Raw genomic sequence first — 17,396 nt, 5'->3', positions numbered from 1 at the left:
TGAGTTGGATTGGATCTCTGGAGTGCCCTTATGGGCTCAGCACAGTTTTAGACAGATTCGGCCTTTCCACGACAATGTACTCGGAATAGGCAACAGGTCTCCTGGTATTGTGGTTCTGAAGCTCTGGAAACTCCTAGGACCTCGGGAGATGTCTCGTTTCAAAGTTTGTCTTGGGACTAGTTGTTTCCTCCAGCCAAAGGCAAGGAGGAGTCCTCTTCTGAGCTCCTATGTCGAATAGAAAACGGGGTCAGGACAGCAGTGGTCGCTTCCCAGTGTTGCAAATGGTCTGCAGGAGTGTCGCGTGGAGTCTCCTGGGCTCCCCCAACCCTGAGGAAGTCCAAGCGAAAGGTGCCACAGTGAGAAATACAATTCTGTATTTGTAAATGCCGCAGTATTTACAAATCCAACAACGTTGTTATTCTGAATGCGGCAGCTCTTTCGCTTGGAGTCTCCTGGACTCCCTCAGGGTTGGGGGAGCCCAGGAGACTCCACGCGAAAGATGCCGCAGTCAAAATAACAATGTTGTTGTATTTATAATTTCTGTGGTTTTCCAACCATGGCAATCACAAATACAACAACGTTGTATTTTTAATTGACGTGCCTCTGCTTTTTGCCTTCATTTGACGTTTTCTGTGCTTCCCTGGGCTTGGGGAGCACCGAAACATAAAATGAAAGTAAAGGCAGCCTCCTCAGCTCTGCTCTGGCTGCAATAAGCAAAAGCTCCCAGTAGGGGGCTTTTGCTGCTTGTTTAGTGCCGCCAGGAAATCCTGAAATCACAAAATGGATGCTCCCATGTAAACACTTGAGCCTCGTTTGCTCAAAGTGTTTACATAGGAACTTTCATTCAAAATATGTCTAAACTATGTTTGACTATTGGCCATCATTTTAGCAAATATCTCTGAGCGCACTATTCCTTTAACTTTCCTTTTTTCTTGTCTTGGATATAAAAAAGGGCAGAGAGAGGAAATGTTGCTACCAATTTTTACTAAATATGGTGCAAGTTAGCTAACGGATGCAAATGTGCTTTGTAAGATGGCATTACACGCAGAACTCATTTTCGCAGTAGCAAGTTTCTTATTAATATCGTGATGTAAACATCTGAAATAATTAAATTTAAAATTTTGTATTAGAACTGTTGTGTTTGTTAAATTTTGGATGAAATATGTGATGTGTGTTATTTATGCTTGTGCTTTTATGGGAATTTTTCCTGAAATCAAGCGACCTTTGAATGTATTGTTTTCAATGTATAAAGCTTATCTTGAGGATTCTCTGTCTTCATATTTCAGGTACCTGTGACCTTTCATGATGTGGCTGTGTATTTTTCTGAAGAGGAGTGGGAGGCCGTAGAGGAATGTCAAAAGGAACTATACAGCAGTGTGATGCTTGAAATCCACAGTGCATTAATCTCAATGGGTAATGATAAATTGAATGATATATGTCGGTAATCAAAGTTTACGTTGCTTAAGGGAAGCTTTGATGGTTTTCCTATGAGCCTTCTGGAGACATTTGGATGGAGCTTTTCTAATGGCTAGTCTTCGACTTTGGCATGTTCCCCAATGTCATCATTTAACTGGTCTAATCAGGATAGAAGTCTATTTAAATAGCTATTATCTCTCCTGACATCCTCTACCTCTTTATTGCTGTTTCGTGCTGCATATGAACTAAGTTTCCAGTACTTTTAAACCCAGGTTTTAAATCCTGAGTTTGGAAAACACTGTGCTTCTCTCACCTCCTGCAAAGCTTTCTGGCTATATTGTCATTAACTTTTCCTGTTCTCTGTGTTCTGTATAAACCATATCCTTGTGTTGCTTCTTACTTGCTCTGTTTCTGATAACACATATATACTGTTGCATTTTTGACCATTCTTCCTAATTAAATGAGCAGAAACTTGCAAAGTTGTTTTTGGAAAACAAATATTGTAAAGTTATGCAATAATAAAACGTGTTACTAATTCATATGTAAAATATCTCCTATAAGTAACACAGGTAATATGAACAAGCCATTTGCTCTTAACCAATAGAATAACTTCGAATGGATTGTGTCCTCCAACGTATTCCTCATCTTAGATGTATTCCATCCAGCTTTAGCTGCTTCAGAAATGTTTTCTCTGCAGAGGTTGCCATGCGTCAGTTGTCGAGTCGAGGTCCCTCGGAGGCCTCCGTCGAGGGTGACGTCATCGGGTATACAGTTAGCATGTGCGGCACCCATTAGCCTCAGTTCTGTTTTTCCAAAGTACGTGTTGCTCCGGAGACTCAGCGCGCCTCGAGTAGTTCTGTGACGCAGTTACTGAAGAAGGTATTCGATAATGTCCTCGTCATCGACCCCCCAACTACCCCGTGTTCGGGGTTCAAAAAGTATAAATCCTGCGGTTCGAAAATGTCCATCACGGACCTGCACCGAGAATGTCTGTCTGTGGTGCCTCGGTGAAGGCCACAACATGGAGGCATGTACGAAGTGTCAGGCAATGACGGGGAAGGCCTTGCGAGAGAGGAAGGGAAAACTGCAGGTAGGTCGAAAACTCGACCGAATAGACTCTAGCGTTGAGTCGAGGTCTCGTGAGGAGAAATCTCCTTGACGCAAAAGGCAAAAGCATCGGTCTAGGTCCCGAAGTGGTTCACACCGCTCTTTGTCTTTGAAGAAAAAGTCCAAAAAAAGATGCCACCGGTCCCCTTCCACCTAGTCCTCGGACGAATCCCCCAAAATAATTAAATTCCCCACAAAACATTCTTCCTGCGAAGAATGGCAAACATTTAGAATAAAAATGATGGAGGTGTTTGAAAAGGCTTCTTCGGAAGCCGGCCAGGAGCATTACTGTTCCGAAACTCGCGTGCTCTCGAGCCAGGGTGATCGAAGGAGAAAGGATCGGGAACCCTCCAGGACGCCAAGCAAAAAAGACTGCTCCGTTCAAGGTCACCAACGCCGTCCAGAACCCGACACACCTGGAAGGGGGGAGCCTTCTAAGAGCGCCTCGATCCTTCGAAGTCATCTCCGTCGACGACCACTATTTTGCCATCACCATCAACGCCTTTGTCGACGTCGACCCCGAAGCTTTCGACGCCAAATGTCCCAAAGACTGCAGTTCAGCCAGAAGCTGTCAAAATAACAGCAAAAGAAAAAGCTGCAAAGGCTGTATAGCCTTTAGGCTCCACTGATATATCTCTCCCAGAAAAGGTTTTTAAACCTCTTCCGAGGAAAGAATATTTCAAATCCTTAACTTCAATTTTTAAAAAACATTAGAGGTCTGAGGAGGAGGATGTTCCTTTTGGACTGGAAAATGTCCCACGATGCCTAATTTCTGAGGAAAGCAGGATGAGGGATCTGGTAGAAACCTTTCATAATGCAAGTGGAATTGATACTTCACCTGAAACAGATTTTGGCAGGCCAGAACCAAGGGAACATGCCAATCCCTCATACAGACCATTAATGACAAAGGTGGTTGAATACTTAGGATGGGCTAGACCACCAACTCAGTTCATCCAAGATGATTTGACCGATATATTGGATCATGGTCCCACCGAAGATCCGATTTTACCCTTCCATGTAGCCTTACAAAATAGGGTGGCCAAAAATTGGGAGACCCTGGACTCTATTCCTCTGCTGAATAAGTCCTTCACTTCAAAATACCGCCCTTCCAGTAGTGACCCCGGCTATCTGTCCGAACACCCTACTCCTGAGAGTCTGGTGGTCCAGGCAGCCACAGCTTCAAATAAGGTGGTGTACCCTTCCATCCCTCCGGATAGGGACGACAAGCGTGTGGATGGTTGGGCGCACAAGGTATTTTCAGCTGGAGTATGGTGTTGAAATCGGCCAACTCCACATGTGCCTTAGCAACATTTTCGTACACTCTGTGGGAGTGCATTGCAATGGTGGCGGAGCACATACCAGAAGAGGATGAAAGGGAAGGATGCCTAGCCATTGTTAGAGATGGAAAGGAGGCCATGCAGAAATCCCTTCAGTCTGGGTTGGACACTGCAGATAGTGTGAGCAGGTACATGGCCACTAGCACGGTAATGTGCAGATTTGCGTGGTTGCGAAAGTCTGGTTTTGCACTGGATGTGCAAAACCGTCTTTTGAACATGCCCTTTGACGGGTCTCACCTTTTTGGCAACCAGGCTGACGAGAGCCTTGAGAGGTTGCAGAACTCAAAAGTGGCTGCCAAATCTTTAGGGCTGCTATTAGGCAACCTCAGCCTTTTCGTGCATGTCATGATTCCTGCCCCTCATGTCCCCAGCCCTCCAAGATGTCAGGCTGGAGCCAGGCCACGATCACCTACATGGCCCTCAATGGCCTCTCCATCCCTCCAAAGACCCACTTGGAGTCAGACTTGGCGCTTATGGCACCAGACTCACTCACTCCCATAAGATAACATTGGGGATTGGACTTGTAGTGCATTGATGGGGACAAGATGGATGCCCCCACATATTTCGGTTCCCAGAACTGCATGTGCAGTCTAGTCTTTTGGGTGTGGTTCAGCCCAGAGACACCTGGGATACCCAGAGACTATTTAAGCCATGCCCAGGCGGAGAAACATGCTTTGCTTTTTCTGCACCTGCAAAGTGACCCTCACCGTGTTCGGATCGTTCTCCAGTAGGCCTCCATCTTTCTTCTGGGCTCAGCTGCTGCAAGAACAAGAACACTGTTACGAACAGCCTTACCTTGCAGCGCTTCTGCCCATCATTCATCGCTCCTTCTGTTCTGCGGGCATCTTCAGCGGTGTCATTCCCATCCAGGCACGCCGCTTCCTAAGGAAAAGGGAAAAGAACAGAAAAAAGGCATTAGTAAGCATTCTGCAAATCTTTGCTTATTTTTAAATACTGTTCGAGCTTCAAACGCTTACCTGAATCCCAGCTGCTCTGGGGGAACTCTGTCTCCGGAACTTCTCATCCATCTGCAAGAAGAGGGAAAAGACATTCCAGGTTAGCGTGGAAACATCTATAGGCGCTGCATACCGCACTTAATCACCGCATTTGTTCTTCATAACCGGCATCCACGCTGAAAAAGTTGCGGTACCTAAAAGAGACAGAAAAAGAACTCAGTTCAATACAAATACGAAAGGGGTGCTGTTAGGCAGAAACTTGTGCAGTTCCCTCTGGGACCACTGCAAAAGATTTAGGACTACAGGTGTTTGCCAGTAAACCCCTTGGTAGCAGTCTGTACCACACAGATTCACTTGGTAGCGGTGGCTGAGCAGTCAGACTTCCCTCAAGAAGAGTTAGGCAGTATACAGAGTATTCGCAATAGGTCAAGAGCACACAATAGAACAAGTAAACACTGACCAGGGCTTGGTGTAAAAGAGATATAATTATTTATTTAAAACCACAACTAAAAAAACACACAGGCACTAATAGTAAGCAATTCAAAAACACAGTCACTAAAAGATATACACTCCCTTTAAAGAATATTAGACCAGTCTTAAGTAAAGCCCCACTTATTTTCAGACAGCAGTGAGCGCTTAACGTAGATGCCCTCCAATAGTTCGTTTTAAAAAGGGAGAGAAAAGCAGAGAACATATTGAAACAGATCCCAACACTTTTTCAAGAACACAACAAGAGAGGAAGGGAAAGTAAAACCGTTAAGTTAGAGTTCAAGAGGCCGGATCCACTTTCCGAGGAGCCAAACAAAATGTGTCCAAGGTCACACGGTTGCAGTGCCGAAAGGTCTTGCAAAGGTTCAAAAAGGAGTTGGACCACAGAAAGGGACCAGTTAGAGGGTCAAGGCAGCCAGCCCAGTCCAGAAGGTTAAGGAGTTATTATTACCTTTTTGCAATCTTTAGAAAGGGAGGCCTGGCGGACACGGTACCTTAAAGTGGTGTGAAAGCTCCAGCTGGGGCAGTTGTTCCTGGCAGCGGGTACAAGTTGGTGCTTCGTCCGGGGGAAGAGAGGATCTCGTCGTGGAGGAAGACAGGAGTCCGTTGCACTGCCAAGGAAGAAACCAGCCGCTGAGTTTCTCAGGTACAGGGAGTGGTCCGGTGATTCGCGGTTCAGTGGTGAGTGGCTATCCGGCTGCCGGGGTGCTTAGCACGGGCAGTTCGACCACAAACCGGGCTGGGGTGCGAAGAAAGAAAGGAAAAACTGGTTGTGCCCACCAGACAGGGGAAGAAGCCTCTCCAGCCGGGGAGATCTTCTCTGTCGTCGGGAAGTGGTGAGTCGGTTCTGCAGGGCTCCACCGGTGGTGTCGTTGTGGTAGGTCGGCTCAGCTTCTCCCTCGTCGGATTCTCAGGTCCTGTGGCGACTACTGAAGTTCCAGTCCCCAAAGCCCTGCTTTTATGCAGAAAACCCCCATTCACTCAGACTAGCTGTCAATCAAACATGCTAAGTGGTGAGCCGGCCGACTCACCACTTGGGCCAATCACACAAGAGTGCGACTTGAGTTATCAATGTAACTCGGTCCAGGGTGCCTAAACCCCCTCGGACGCCCCCTGTGGTACCCAGACAGAGTGGCACCACTTTTGGAGGCTTCTGTGGAGAAGCCCGCCAAAAAAGTGGAACAAAGTGCTCGACTTGGGTTGGAGTCACAGAAGAGAACACAAACGCCATTTTAGAATCGAGTCTTGGCAAAAAATACCAACCGGAGAATTAATATTAATTAAATAAACCGGCGGTATGTTCGAGGCTATGAGAATTAAATAATTAAAGTTGGTAGCCTCGAACAATGGGAAAATCCCATAGGAAAATATCTGCGGTCGAATATAAAAAGTAGCTTCCACTGCCACCAGCCAAAACTCGATCAGGGGGGACGGAGACGTGCCCCCTCGACTAACCGACCCCGGGGCAATCAAATTGCCCCGACCAGTCCGTCCACAATATGATGGTTTGTACTGGTTTCTGTTAATAATTTGGGACTAGTAAAGCCAATGGTGACTTAACATGCCCTGGTAGACAGTAGTCAGTCCCAGGGTATGGAGTCTATGGTGGGGTGTCACTATGACACCCCTGTGTTACTGCACGGAGGGTGCTGTGTTACACACATAGGAAAAACACATGAGACCCTATGGAGTAAAGGATCCCATAGCCCATAAAACACATTACCAGTCAAAGGAATACCATTAATCATGTCCAAGAGTGGGAGGAAAAGAGTCTCTCTCTTGGCAGGAGGAAAAAAAAAAATTCCAGAAATCCAACAAAGCTGCTGGGGGGGACTCACTAGGTTAGGAAATTCAGCCAAAGAGAGAATTCTCCCTAACAGGTGCATCGCGCATCGCACTCACTCACCTTCAGCGCTACTCATCTCAGCAGCACGCTGCCATCTACGGACGCCGGCCATCATCTAAGGAAGGAAAGGAACGAAGTTAAAGGACTGTTCAAAAGACTCATTATACTTACCTTTCGGACTCTTGCCAGTGAAGTAACTAGGAAGCAACGAGCCCGCATCAATCAACGCGCCCCTGCGCTGAAAGCAGGACAGAGAGCACACTATCCAAGTAAACAAGGTGAGCTGTGGATCAAAGGGGAGGGTTGGACCCCGGGGAAGAAGGGGTTCAAGCACAGAGAGAGAATAGGGAGTTAAACTCTACCAATCTTGTGTTTCAGGCCCAGTCTCCAGTCGAATAGCCTCCAGGGAAGGGTTGGAGGTCGTAAGAGGTCAGAACAGGCTGAGTGACGTCCCCGTGGATACCAGGTGAGCGTTACAGTGCATAAGGACAATCTTGGAGGGGACAATCCTATCGTTATTACACCTCATATGGAAAGGCGAGAGGAATGGCCAGTCAAAGAGGCCAGAAAAAAGCCACTCGTGGTGGACGAGGCAAACGTGCAAAGCCAGCCCCAGCTGCAGCCTCTTTACCACCAGCGGCCACAGCAACCGCCACAAAACCACTTTGAGGACTTGCAACACAAGACGCCTGTGGGAGGCAGGCTCTCACAGCATCTGCAAGATTGGCGAGCTATTACTTCAGATGTTTGGGCTCTAGAAATAGCCCAAGGTTACTGCCTTCCTTTGCTAACGCAACCTCAAAGCAATCCACCAGGGAGACGCTCTTTGAAGTTTCCAGATCCGCTCCTACAGCAGGAAGTCTTAACTGTGCTGGAGAAAGGTGCTATAGCACCAATAATAGAACCAGTACCTGTAGAGGAAAGGAACAAGGGATGGTACTACCCGTATTTTTTGATTCCCATAAAGGACAGAGGACTGAGACCCATCCTGGACTTAAGAAGCTTAAACAAGTTCCTCAGGAAGGACAAGTTCAAGATGGTCACTCTTAGATCCTTCAGGGCCTTCAGCTTCAGGATTGCTTGGTGTCATTGGACCTTCAGGATGCTTATTTTCATGTGCCAATTCACCTCAAGCACAGAAAATACCTGAGGTTTGTAGTTGGCGACTCACACTATCGGTTTCGAGTCCTGCCATTCGGGTTGACCTCCGCCCGAGGGTCTTCACCAAGTTAATGGTAGTGGTGGCAGTGCACCCCAGGAGAGGGGGGATTCACATCTACCCCTACCTGGACGATTGGTTGATCAGGGCACGTTCTGCCGAACAAGCCCTGGATCATCCGAAAGTCACCTGCCACTTCCTCCACAGACTGGGCTTCTCCCTAAATTTCAAGAAGTCACAAATGACACCTTCCCAACAGCTCCAGTACATAGGGGGCTGTATTAGACACTTCCTTGGGAAAGCGCTCATCTCCCAAGTCGAGGGCTCATTCTTCAGATGGTTTCCAAATTCCAAAATGCCCAAAATCTCCAGGCCTACGGCTTCTTAAGCTTGCTCGGACTCATGGCATCCTGCATTAAAGACTCAATGGTCCCAGCTCTCAGGGGTGGGGAGCTCATGCAATCAGCGGTCGTTGGTCTCCATCGGAGTCCTTACTACACATCAACCTGTTAGAGCTGAGAGCAATCAGACTAGTGCTGAAGGCTTTTCTGCCATCTATCAGAGGAAAAAATGTCCTGATAATGACAGACAACACCGTGGCCATGCATTATCTAAACAGAAGAGGAGGTGTAGGGTCACTACCTCTGTGCAGAGAGGCAATGCGGCTCTGGTATTGGGCAATTCAAGAAGGACTCTCCTTAACAGCAGTTCATCTAGCCAGGGCGGAGAATATGATGGCGGATGCTCTGATCAGGCAGAGCACAGTGTCCCACGAGTGGGAACTGGCTCAGGAAGTCCTTCAGGAGATCTTCACCCTTTTGGGGAACGCCCCCTAGTAGACTTGGTTGCGACCGGAAGTGCGAAAAGTATTGTTCGAGGGAATTTCCCCCGAGAGGAGCCCTAGGGGATGTGTTTGTGGTAGAGTGGAACTTCCCACTACTATACGCGTTCCCTCCGATTTCCGTCATTCCTCAGGTCATCAGGAGATTGAGACAGTTCGGAAACCACATGATCCTAATTGCCCCGGATTGGGCCAGGAGAACGTGGTACCCGGACCTTCTAGACATGTCCATCTGCTCTCCGTTACGTCTTCCTCAGGGAGAGGACTTTCTCTCACAAATGGAGGGCCAGGTTCTCCATCCAGAGGTCAGGACTCTCAACCTTCATGCTTGGTATCTGAAAGGCTGAGATACAAGGATTGGGACCTTCCAGATGAAGTCATGGGGGTGTTGCTTTCGGCAAGAAGGCCAGCAACAAAATCTCTACACCGTTGCCGTTGGAAAAAGTTTCGCAACTTGTGCAGAGAAATGTCAATCCTTTTCTATGTTCTATCCCGAAAGTGTCGTCATTTCTCTTGTCCCTGGCGCATAGAGGCCTAAATGTTGGAACCATTAAAGGTTATCTTGCAGCGCTTTCCATTTTCAAGCACTCTTCAGAAGAATGTTCCTCCTTTAAAATTCCTTTGATAATACCATTTTTAAAGGGACTCACCAATGTGTTCCCTCCTTATCCTTTCCAAGTCCCAGTTTGGGACCTTAATCTGGTTTTAAAGTTTTTAATGTGTGCCCCTTTTGAGCCCTTGCACACTTGTCCATTAAGATTACTAACATTGGAAACCGCTTTCCTGGTTGCTTTAATATTTGCAAGAAGAGTGAGTGAATTGCAGGCACTGTCTTCTGAGCCACCCTATACTTTGTTCCACAGGGACAGAGTGGTATTGAGGGTTAAATCATCATTTCTATTTTACCTAAAGTTGTGCCTGATTTCCATTTAAATCAGAAAATTATTCTGCCTGCGTTCTACCCTCCACCTCATCCCAGTAAGGAGGATGAAAGATTGCACAGGCTGGACCAGAGAAGGGCTCTAGGCTTCTTTCTAGGCTTCCAAACTTAGAGTGGATAATCAACTTTTCATTGGCTACACCGGAAGGAAATTGGGTCAATCAGAGTCAAAAGAAACCATATCACTTTGGATTGTGCTTTTCATTTCAGAATGCTACAGATTGGCGGGAAAAGACCCACCAGAAGGCTTAAGGGCCCATTCCACCAGAGGCATAGCCTCTTCGACATCCCTTTAAAGAGGTGTTCCCATAAAATCTATTTGTGAGGCAGCAACTTGGTCATCGCTGCACACTTTTTCTAAATTCTATAGTCTGGATGCTTCCCAGTCAAAAGAGCTTGCTTTTGGTAAAGCATTGCTATATTTGGTCATATAATAGTATTAAAAATCTACTCCCTCCTCCAGAGACCTTTCTACACTGCTTTGGGAGTCTGTCTAAGATGAGGAATACGTTGGAGGGCACAATCCATCCGAAGAACAAATTACTTGCCAACTGGTAACGTTCTTTCGACTGGATGTTTCTCCAACATATTCCTCATCGCCCTCCCATCCTACCCCTCTGTAGATTTTCCAGTGTTATTACCACTTCAACTCTCGCAAGGCTGACACCTGGCTACCTACACTATCCATACAACAGAGCCAAAAACAGAACTGAGGCCAACGGGCGCCGCGCGTGCTACTTGTACACCCGAGGATGTCACCCTCGCCGGAGGCCTCCAAGGGACCTCGACTCGACGACATCCACGCACGGCGCCCTCTGCAGAGAAAACATTTCCGAAGCAGCTAAAGCTGGTGGAATACATCTAAGATGAGGAATATGTTGGTCGAACATCCAGTCGAAAGAACGTTACCAGTTGGTAAGAAACTTGTTCTTCTACCAATGCCAGTTGTCTTGAACTCCACCCTAACCTGAAAGTATTGGATTACACAAATGAGTAAGGTATGAGTAGAAGGGGAAGAAATGGGCCAACATCATACGTAAATCAATTTATGGCTCCCCTCACCAAATCCTATTCGCCGGCATGCCTTTCTTGGAGTAGGATACTGCCTTCCTTGCTGACGAGCATAGCATGCCCTGCTGGCGAGCATAGCATGACCTGTCCTAAAGTTGAGTCAATTTCTCAACGCTTGTTTTGTTGCAATAATTGGAGCCATGTACATCAACTTCTTAAAACCAAAAGATAAGTGGGGTTCAGTAAGAACAGGCCTTTAATGCAGAATAGTGGTGAACTCACTAAAGATCTGGCCAGAACCAGGTCCCTCCTTTGAAGAGCCTCTTCTCAAAATTGTTTGAATTTCTCACAGTTCCAAATGACCATTGTAGAAAAGATAGCCAATTTATACTGTTCCAGTATCCATTGTAACTAGAGCATTTCAAAAGGAAGGAATGTCAAAAAAAGGAAATACTAATAAAAGCACCCCTAAGCAATTCAATATAGAATTATTTGTTCCTGATGTTTGATTGGTCTTTGGGTTTTTGATTTTTGATGCTTTGTGTTTAAGGTTTGTTTGAACAATTCAAAACTGGCTTAGGCCAATTTATCCAGCATGGGGTCTGGCATGGATTCACATGGTCATGAATATTCCCCGTCATCAGGCTGGGAATCCTCGGTAAAGAAAAAATCAATTTTAGTTTTGTTTCTGAACTGTCTTTCTCCTAATAACCAATCACTGGTCTCTGGGTCATACTGCCCCCAGCCAATGACTTCCCTCTACCAAAGCCCCTCCTCTGGCAGCCATCTTCAGATTTATACCGCACGTTCAAGTGTTGGGGAGTCTGTTACGCTCACCTGGCTCCCACAGGGGCGTCGGTCGGACCCGGACAGCTGCGGTCTCCACCCACGTGATGCGTAGTGCAGCGATGACTGACTGGATCTGCCCTGCGTGGATTTGCAGGGGCATGTCGATTCCAGTTACTTCACTGGTTTGAAGGCTCGGGAGAGTTCCGGAGAGTATTGACTCTGAGGTTCCTGGTGAGGACCAGTAAGTATTAAGTTCATAGAGTTCAATATGTCCAATGTTGACTCTTGTTCCCCCCTTCCTTTCTTGTCTTGCAGCTGGCTTGTGAAAAGATGCTCTTGTGGCAGCTGGTGGCGCTCAGGTAAGAGTCTGTATTACCTGGCGCTGTCCGGTAAAGTAAATGTTGCACAAGGAAAATATGTTGTTTTGTCTCTCTTTACAGATGCGGCACGTGAAAATATGGAGAGTCACAAAAGGATGCCTCCGGTGGTAAATCAGGTAAGTCTATAGTGGTAAGAATTATATTTGTTGATTCCCTCGGCTCACCTTGTGGTTTTCTTTTGTCTCCTAGGTGCCGAAGTTCGGCGAAGAAATGATGGAGGCAGCGCCGACTCAAAGGATGCTGTGAAGACTGGTGTGTATGGCGCGGCGTTGCAGCTGGAGGTGCGGCGCGTGCAGAAATGATGTTCTTTACAGGTCCGGAGACAAGATGGATCCAGAATCAGGTGTAGAATAGAAATAAGTTCGTTTTCTAACCTTGTCCCTTTCTTTCCTCTTTGTTTTAGGAGCTCCGGATTCGAGGCGGGCGTGGCAGAAGACTGGATGCAGGCTGCAGGCACAGTGAGTGTTACGCTGCTGGATGCAGACTAACGCAAAGCGTGTATTGCTGGTCGGGTGTGGTTTAAATAGCCTCAAAAGTAGTCCCAGGTAAGAAGTCCCTAGAACCACACCCGAGTAAAAAATAGTCCCTGTAGAAAAATAGTCCCTTCCAGGATTCATTTTGGATTGGAGTAATTTGCAGCATGGTCTGCCTGGGGTAAGTAATGACTATGAGCCTGGCGCCTTAGGCGCCAGGACTGATTCCTACTATGAGCCTGGCGCCTAAGGCGCCAGGACTGAACCCAGATAGCCCCTAGCCGGGGCTGCTGAGATTTTACTAAATGTCTAGATGCCTGCTCCCGGGGCTGATGGACTTGGTCCGGATGCTTGGGGTAGGCATCATGACAAGTCCTCGTGTAATAGCTCTCGACCTTTTACTGCGTGTTGCATTTTTTTGAAGAATTTACTTATTTTTTCGTCAATCGAGCCGCAAGCTCCACCGATTCTACTTCTGATCAACGAGGCCAGTTTCAGAATTTGTCTATGCCCCTCAAGGGCGAAATTTTGTCAAGTTTCACTTCTTGGAGGATTCCGGAAAATCTTCGAGGCCTAGCCCGCGTGGACATGGCCCAGGACAAAGGAGACACGATGCCTGGATCCAAGCTGTTCAGGAGCTGCCCTGGATGCGGATTGCAGAATGTCTTTAAGGAAGATGAGCACTCTGGGTGCCTCCACTGCCTTAACGACAACAAATAGCACGTGGAGAAGGACTGTGCGTTTTGTAAGAATATGTCCGAAAGGACAATTAAGGATCGTCGCGTTCGACTTACCAACTGGCTGGAGGGGAAAAGCCCAGCAGCAGGTGAGAAGAAGTCCGAGCAGTCTTCTAAGACCTTGGAGGGTGCTCCGGCGATGGAGGTCCAACAAAAGGCAAAGCACCGCGAGTCTGCGGGCACCGGGAGCGCCGATGGTTCGGGCTCCTTGGCGGCCAGACAGGACGTGATGTCACCGACGCCATCAACCATGAGCCAACACTTTGGCTCGGTGAAGAGGAAGTCGGAGAACCCGGGTGAGCTTCGGGAGAAGTCCTGGTCGATCCCGATGGAGACAGCCGAGGGGGAGCGAGGTAGCGACCCTCCCCCCAAGGTGAAGGCCTCGGGCGTGCCCAAAGTCACGAAGGCCCTGATTCACCCGGCTAATGCCTCGATCGAAGGAGTTGTGGCATCCCTGGCAAAGCCTGTGGAGGCTATCACAGTGGATACAACTTCCGGGCCTAGAGTTTCCCTGCCGCCCCGGAGGGAATCATCTTTTCAGCCTATCGAGAAGACCCTCGTGAAACCCTGGGTGGAGAAAGAGGGGGGGGCACGGTGGCCATAACGGACACAGATACCACCTCTGAAGATGAGCTGGCTGACGTCGCAAAGGTCCTGGACAGGAGGTTCGAGGAAGTCCGGTCCTACGGGAGGGATCCCAATGAGGCAGACGTAGAAAGCGACGGCGGACCGTGGAGGAGACGGAGGACCCTACTCCCCAGCCGTCACTCCCCTCGCAACCAATGCCTGTGCCACAGGACAACTCGGGAGCAATCTTGATGGCTATCCAGGCCCTGTGTATGGAGATAAGGACAAGGTTGCCCTACCCCCAGCGTACGATCCAGTGGTGCCTGGACTGTCGGGAAGCCCACTGAACAAGCGGAGGCGAATCCATCCTCCCTCTACTTTCCAGCCCTCACCTCCTTCCCCTCCACCGAGGGATGAGACGGGAACGGAGACGGCGACGACGGGGACGGACAACAAGGACGGTGGTGAAGACGGGACGAATCTCTAATCACCTCCTGCCCAGGCCGCCCCTCCCGACGAAATTGGCTCCTTTCACGCCTTGATCGCCAGGGCATCGGAGCTCTTCTAACTTTGTCCCGAAGAACAGAAGGAGGGTTTCCTCTACCAACGCCGGGAGGCCAAGAGGAAGACCAACCTCTCAGTACTGTTACTAGATGACATCTGGGAAGAAGGACTGTCGCTACTCAAGAACCCGACCACGGCTCCTGTGAAGAGCGACCGGTATGAGAAGCAGTACTGGGTCCCAGATTCTGCCCCGATGTGCCTCAGAGCTCAGCCCTCCCCGGATTCGGTGGTCTACGCAGCGGCCAAGAAGAAATTGGCAGGGGTGACGGGATCAACTTCCACTTCCCCACCGGACTGCGAGGGGAAGAAGCTGGACGCCATCGGGCGACGAGTCATCTCGGCGGCGACGACCATCAAAGCGGCCAGGGCCCCCGCGATCGTGGCACGCTACGACAGGGAGCTGTGGTTCAAGATCGCTTCCCTCCTGGTCTTCCTCCCAGACGACAAGAAGGAGGAAGCCCTTGAAATCCTGCAGGAAGGCGAGGTGGCTTCAGACCACGGCATCATAGTGGCCACGGACATCACTGACAACGGCTTTCGCCAGATGGGCAACAGCGTTTGCCTTCGCCAGCGCCCTTGGCTCAAGGCCACTGATTTCCATCAGGACGTGCAGACCAGGGTACTGGACATGCCCTTTGACGGGAACAACCTGTTCGGCAAGGCAGTGGACGAGTCAATGCAGGCCATCAAGGCGGACCTCCGGAGGCAAGTCTCAAGGTGCCTCCAAAGGATTTGGTGGAGGTGCCTCGTCGTACCGCCAAGCGGCCCGTTCAGCGTCTCAGGAGGCCTACAGAGGCCGCAGCAAGGCCAGAGGTTGTCGTCGCCGCCAAGGAGGCCAAGGTGCCAAGACATCGGCGAAGCAAGATTGTCCCGGCCGCGGCGTCGGGCCCCCACCCAAGCACCCCGGTGGGAGGCCGGCTGGCGAAATTAGTCAGCGTGTGGGAGTCCATCTCCACCGACAATTGGGTGTTGAACCCGCTGGCCCATGGGCACACTCTGGAATTCCAAAGAACGTGTCCCCGTATACTACCTGTGGCCTGGAAGGAAAACCATATGCCACAGCTACTTCTGGAGGTATGAGCAATGCTGAAAAAGGGCTCGATAGAACTCGTCCCGAAGAGGTTCCGGGGCTCCGGAGTATACTCGCTGTACTTCCTCATCCGAAAGAAGACCGGCGGTTGGTGACCCATCCTGGACCTTCATCGTCTAAACAAATACATCAAGTCCCAGAAATTCCGGATGGTCACCCTTCATCGCGTCCTGGGGCAGCTAGAGGAGGGTGATTTCTTATTGTCGCTGGACTTGGAGGAGGCCAACTTCCACATCCCCATACTCAAAGGACATCAAAAGTTCCTACGATTCGTGGTCCAAGGGCGGCACTATCAGTTCAAGTCCCTTCCTTTCGGATTGAAGTCGGCGCCCAGGGTCTTCACCAAGTGCCTAGCACCGGTGTTGGCGCGGCTGCACCTGCAAGGGATCCACATTTACCCCTACCTGGACGATTGGCTCATCTGAGCAAAGTCAAGGGAACTTGCCGTCGATCACAAAGCGAAGACCGTCCAACTGCTCACGGATCTGGGATTCTCGATCAACTTTGCAAAATCCCACTTGGTACCGTCTCAAGACGCCCTGTTCCTGGGAGCCAGACTCGACACAGTGGCGCGATTGGCTTTGCCGTTGGAGGAAAGGACGAAGGCCATCCAGAGCAAGGTACAACGGCTGTTGACCATGGACATGGCCAGGGTGAGGTCCATCAAGTCCCTACTCGGCATGATGTCATCGTGCATCTACCTCGTGCGCCTTTGCAGGTTGCGGATGCGACCACTGCAGTAGTTCCTCAACGCCTGTTGGATGCAAGCAGCAGGCAGTTTCGAAGACAAGATCTCCCTCAATGAGACGTTCCGCCAAACAATCCGGTGGTGGGGCAACCGCGCACATCTAGTGGCGGTTAAGGACTTCCAGACCCCGACACATCAGGAGACAGTGGCGACGGACGCCTCCCTGGAAGGATGGGGAGCGCACACCAGAGATCTCCACGCAAGAGGCCTTTGGCTTCCCGAGGGGAGGTCACTACACATCAACATCCTGGAGCTCAGAGCCGTGTTCTGGGCCCTCGGGTTGTTCCTCCCCTCTCTCAAGGGCAAGGTGGTGAGGGTCTTCACTGACAAACCACCACGATGTTCAACATCCGGAAGCAAGGGGGCACCAGATCCCCAGCCCTATCAAAGGAAGTGCAGGATCTGTGGCACTGGGCCGTCGCCCTGTGGATGTTCTTGGTTCCTTTCCACCTGGCAGGAGTAAAGAACACTGTCGCAAACTCGCTCAGCAGGGAGCTGCACTCGTGCCACGAGTGGGAACTCCAGCAGGATCAAGTGGATCTGCTATTCCAACGATGTGGCAGCCCCCTGATAGATCTATTTGCGACGTCGATGAACACCAAGTGCCAGAGGTTCGCCAGCAGGTTTCCCCAGCCAGGGAGCATGGGCGATGCATTCTCTTTCCCCTGGGACGGCCTCTTCCTTTATGCTTTCCCACCGTTGCCGTTGCTTCTGTGACTCATCAGTCAACTCAGACGGTCCTGGTGCAGGATGATCCTCATCGCGCCGGTGTGGTCGAGGCAGATATAGTTCCCGGACCTTCTGGACTTGTCAGCATCCCCACCAGTCAAACTGCCGACAGACGTGGATCTTCTTGCCAGGGAAGGAGGCGCCATCCTACATAACGACCCGGGATCGCAGAACCTGCAGGCCTGGCTCCTGCAGCACTAGAGTTTGGAGGCTACGA

The 17,396-nt window shown here is 49.6% G+C and overlaps 1 protein-coding gene across 3 annotated transcripts in view; it reads left to right on the top strand.

Annotated features, from left to right (window-relative positions):
- Nucleotides 1-17,396, top strand: part of LOC138527486 (zinc finger protein 25-like) — a 778,719-nt gene that overhangs the window by 145,905 nt on the left and 615,418 nt on the right. For all 3 annotated transcript variants that reach the window (XM_069638740.1, XM_069638722.1, XM_069638730.1), the window contains one exon: nucleotides 1,287-1,413. In XM_069638740.1, the coding sequence (XP_069494841.1) occupies nucleotides 1,287-1,413 (127 nt within the window). The remainder of the gene's footprint in view (nucleotides 1-1,286; nucleotides 1,414-17,396) is intronic.

The sequence above is a fragment of the Ambystoma mexicanum genome, chromosome 1q (assembly GCF_040938575.1).
Source record: "Ambystoma mexicanum isolate Mex_15411 chromosome 1q, UKY_AmexF1_1, whole genome shotgun sequence".
Lineage (NCBI taxonomy): Eukaryota > Metazoa > Chordata > Amphibia > Caudata > Ambystomatidae > Ambystoma > Ambystoma mexicanum.
This window is presented reverse-complemented; position numbering and strand designations above follow the sequence as displayed.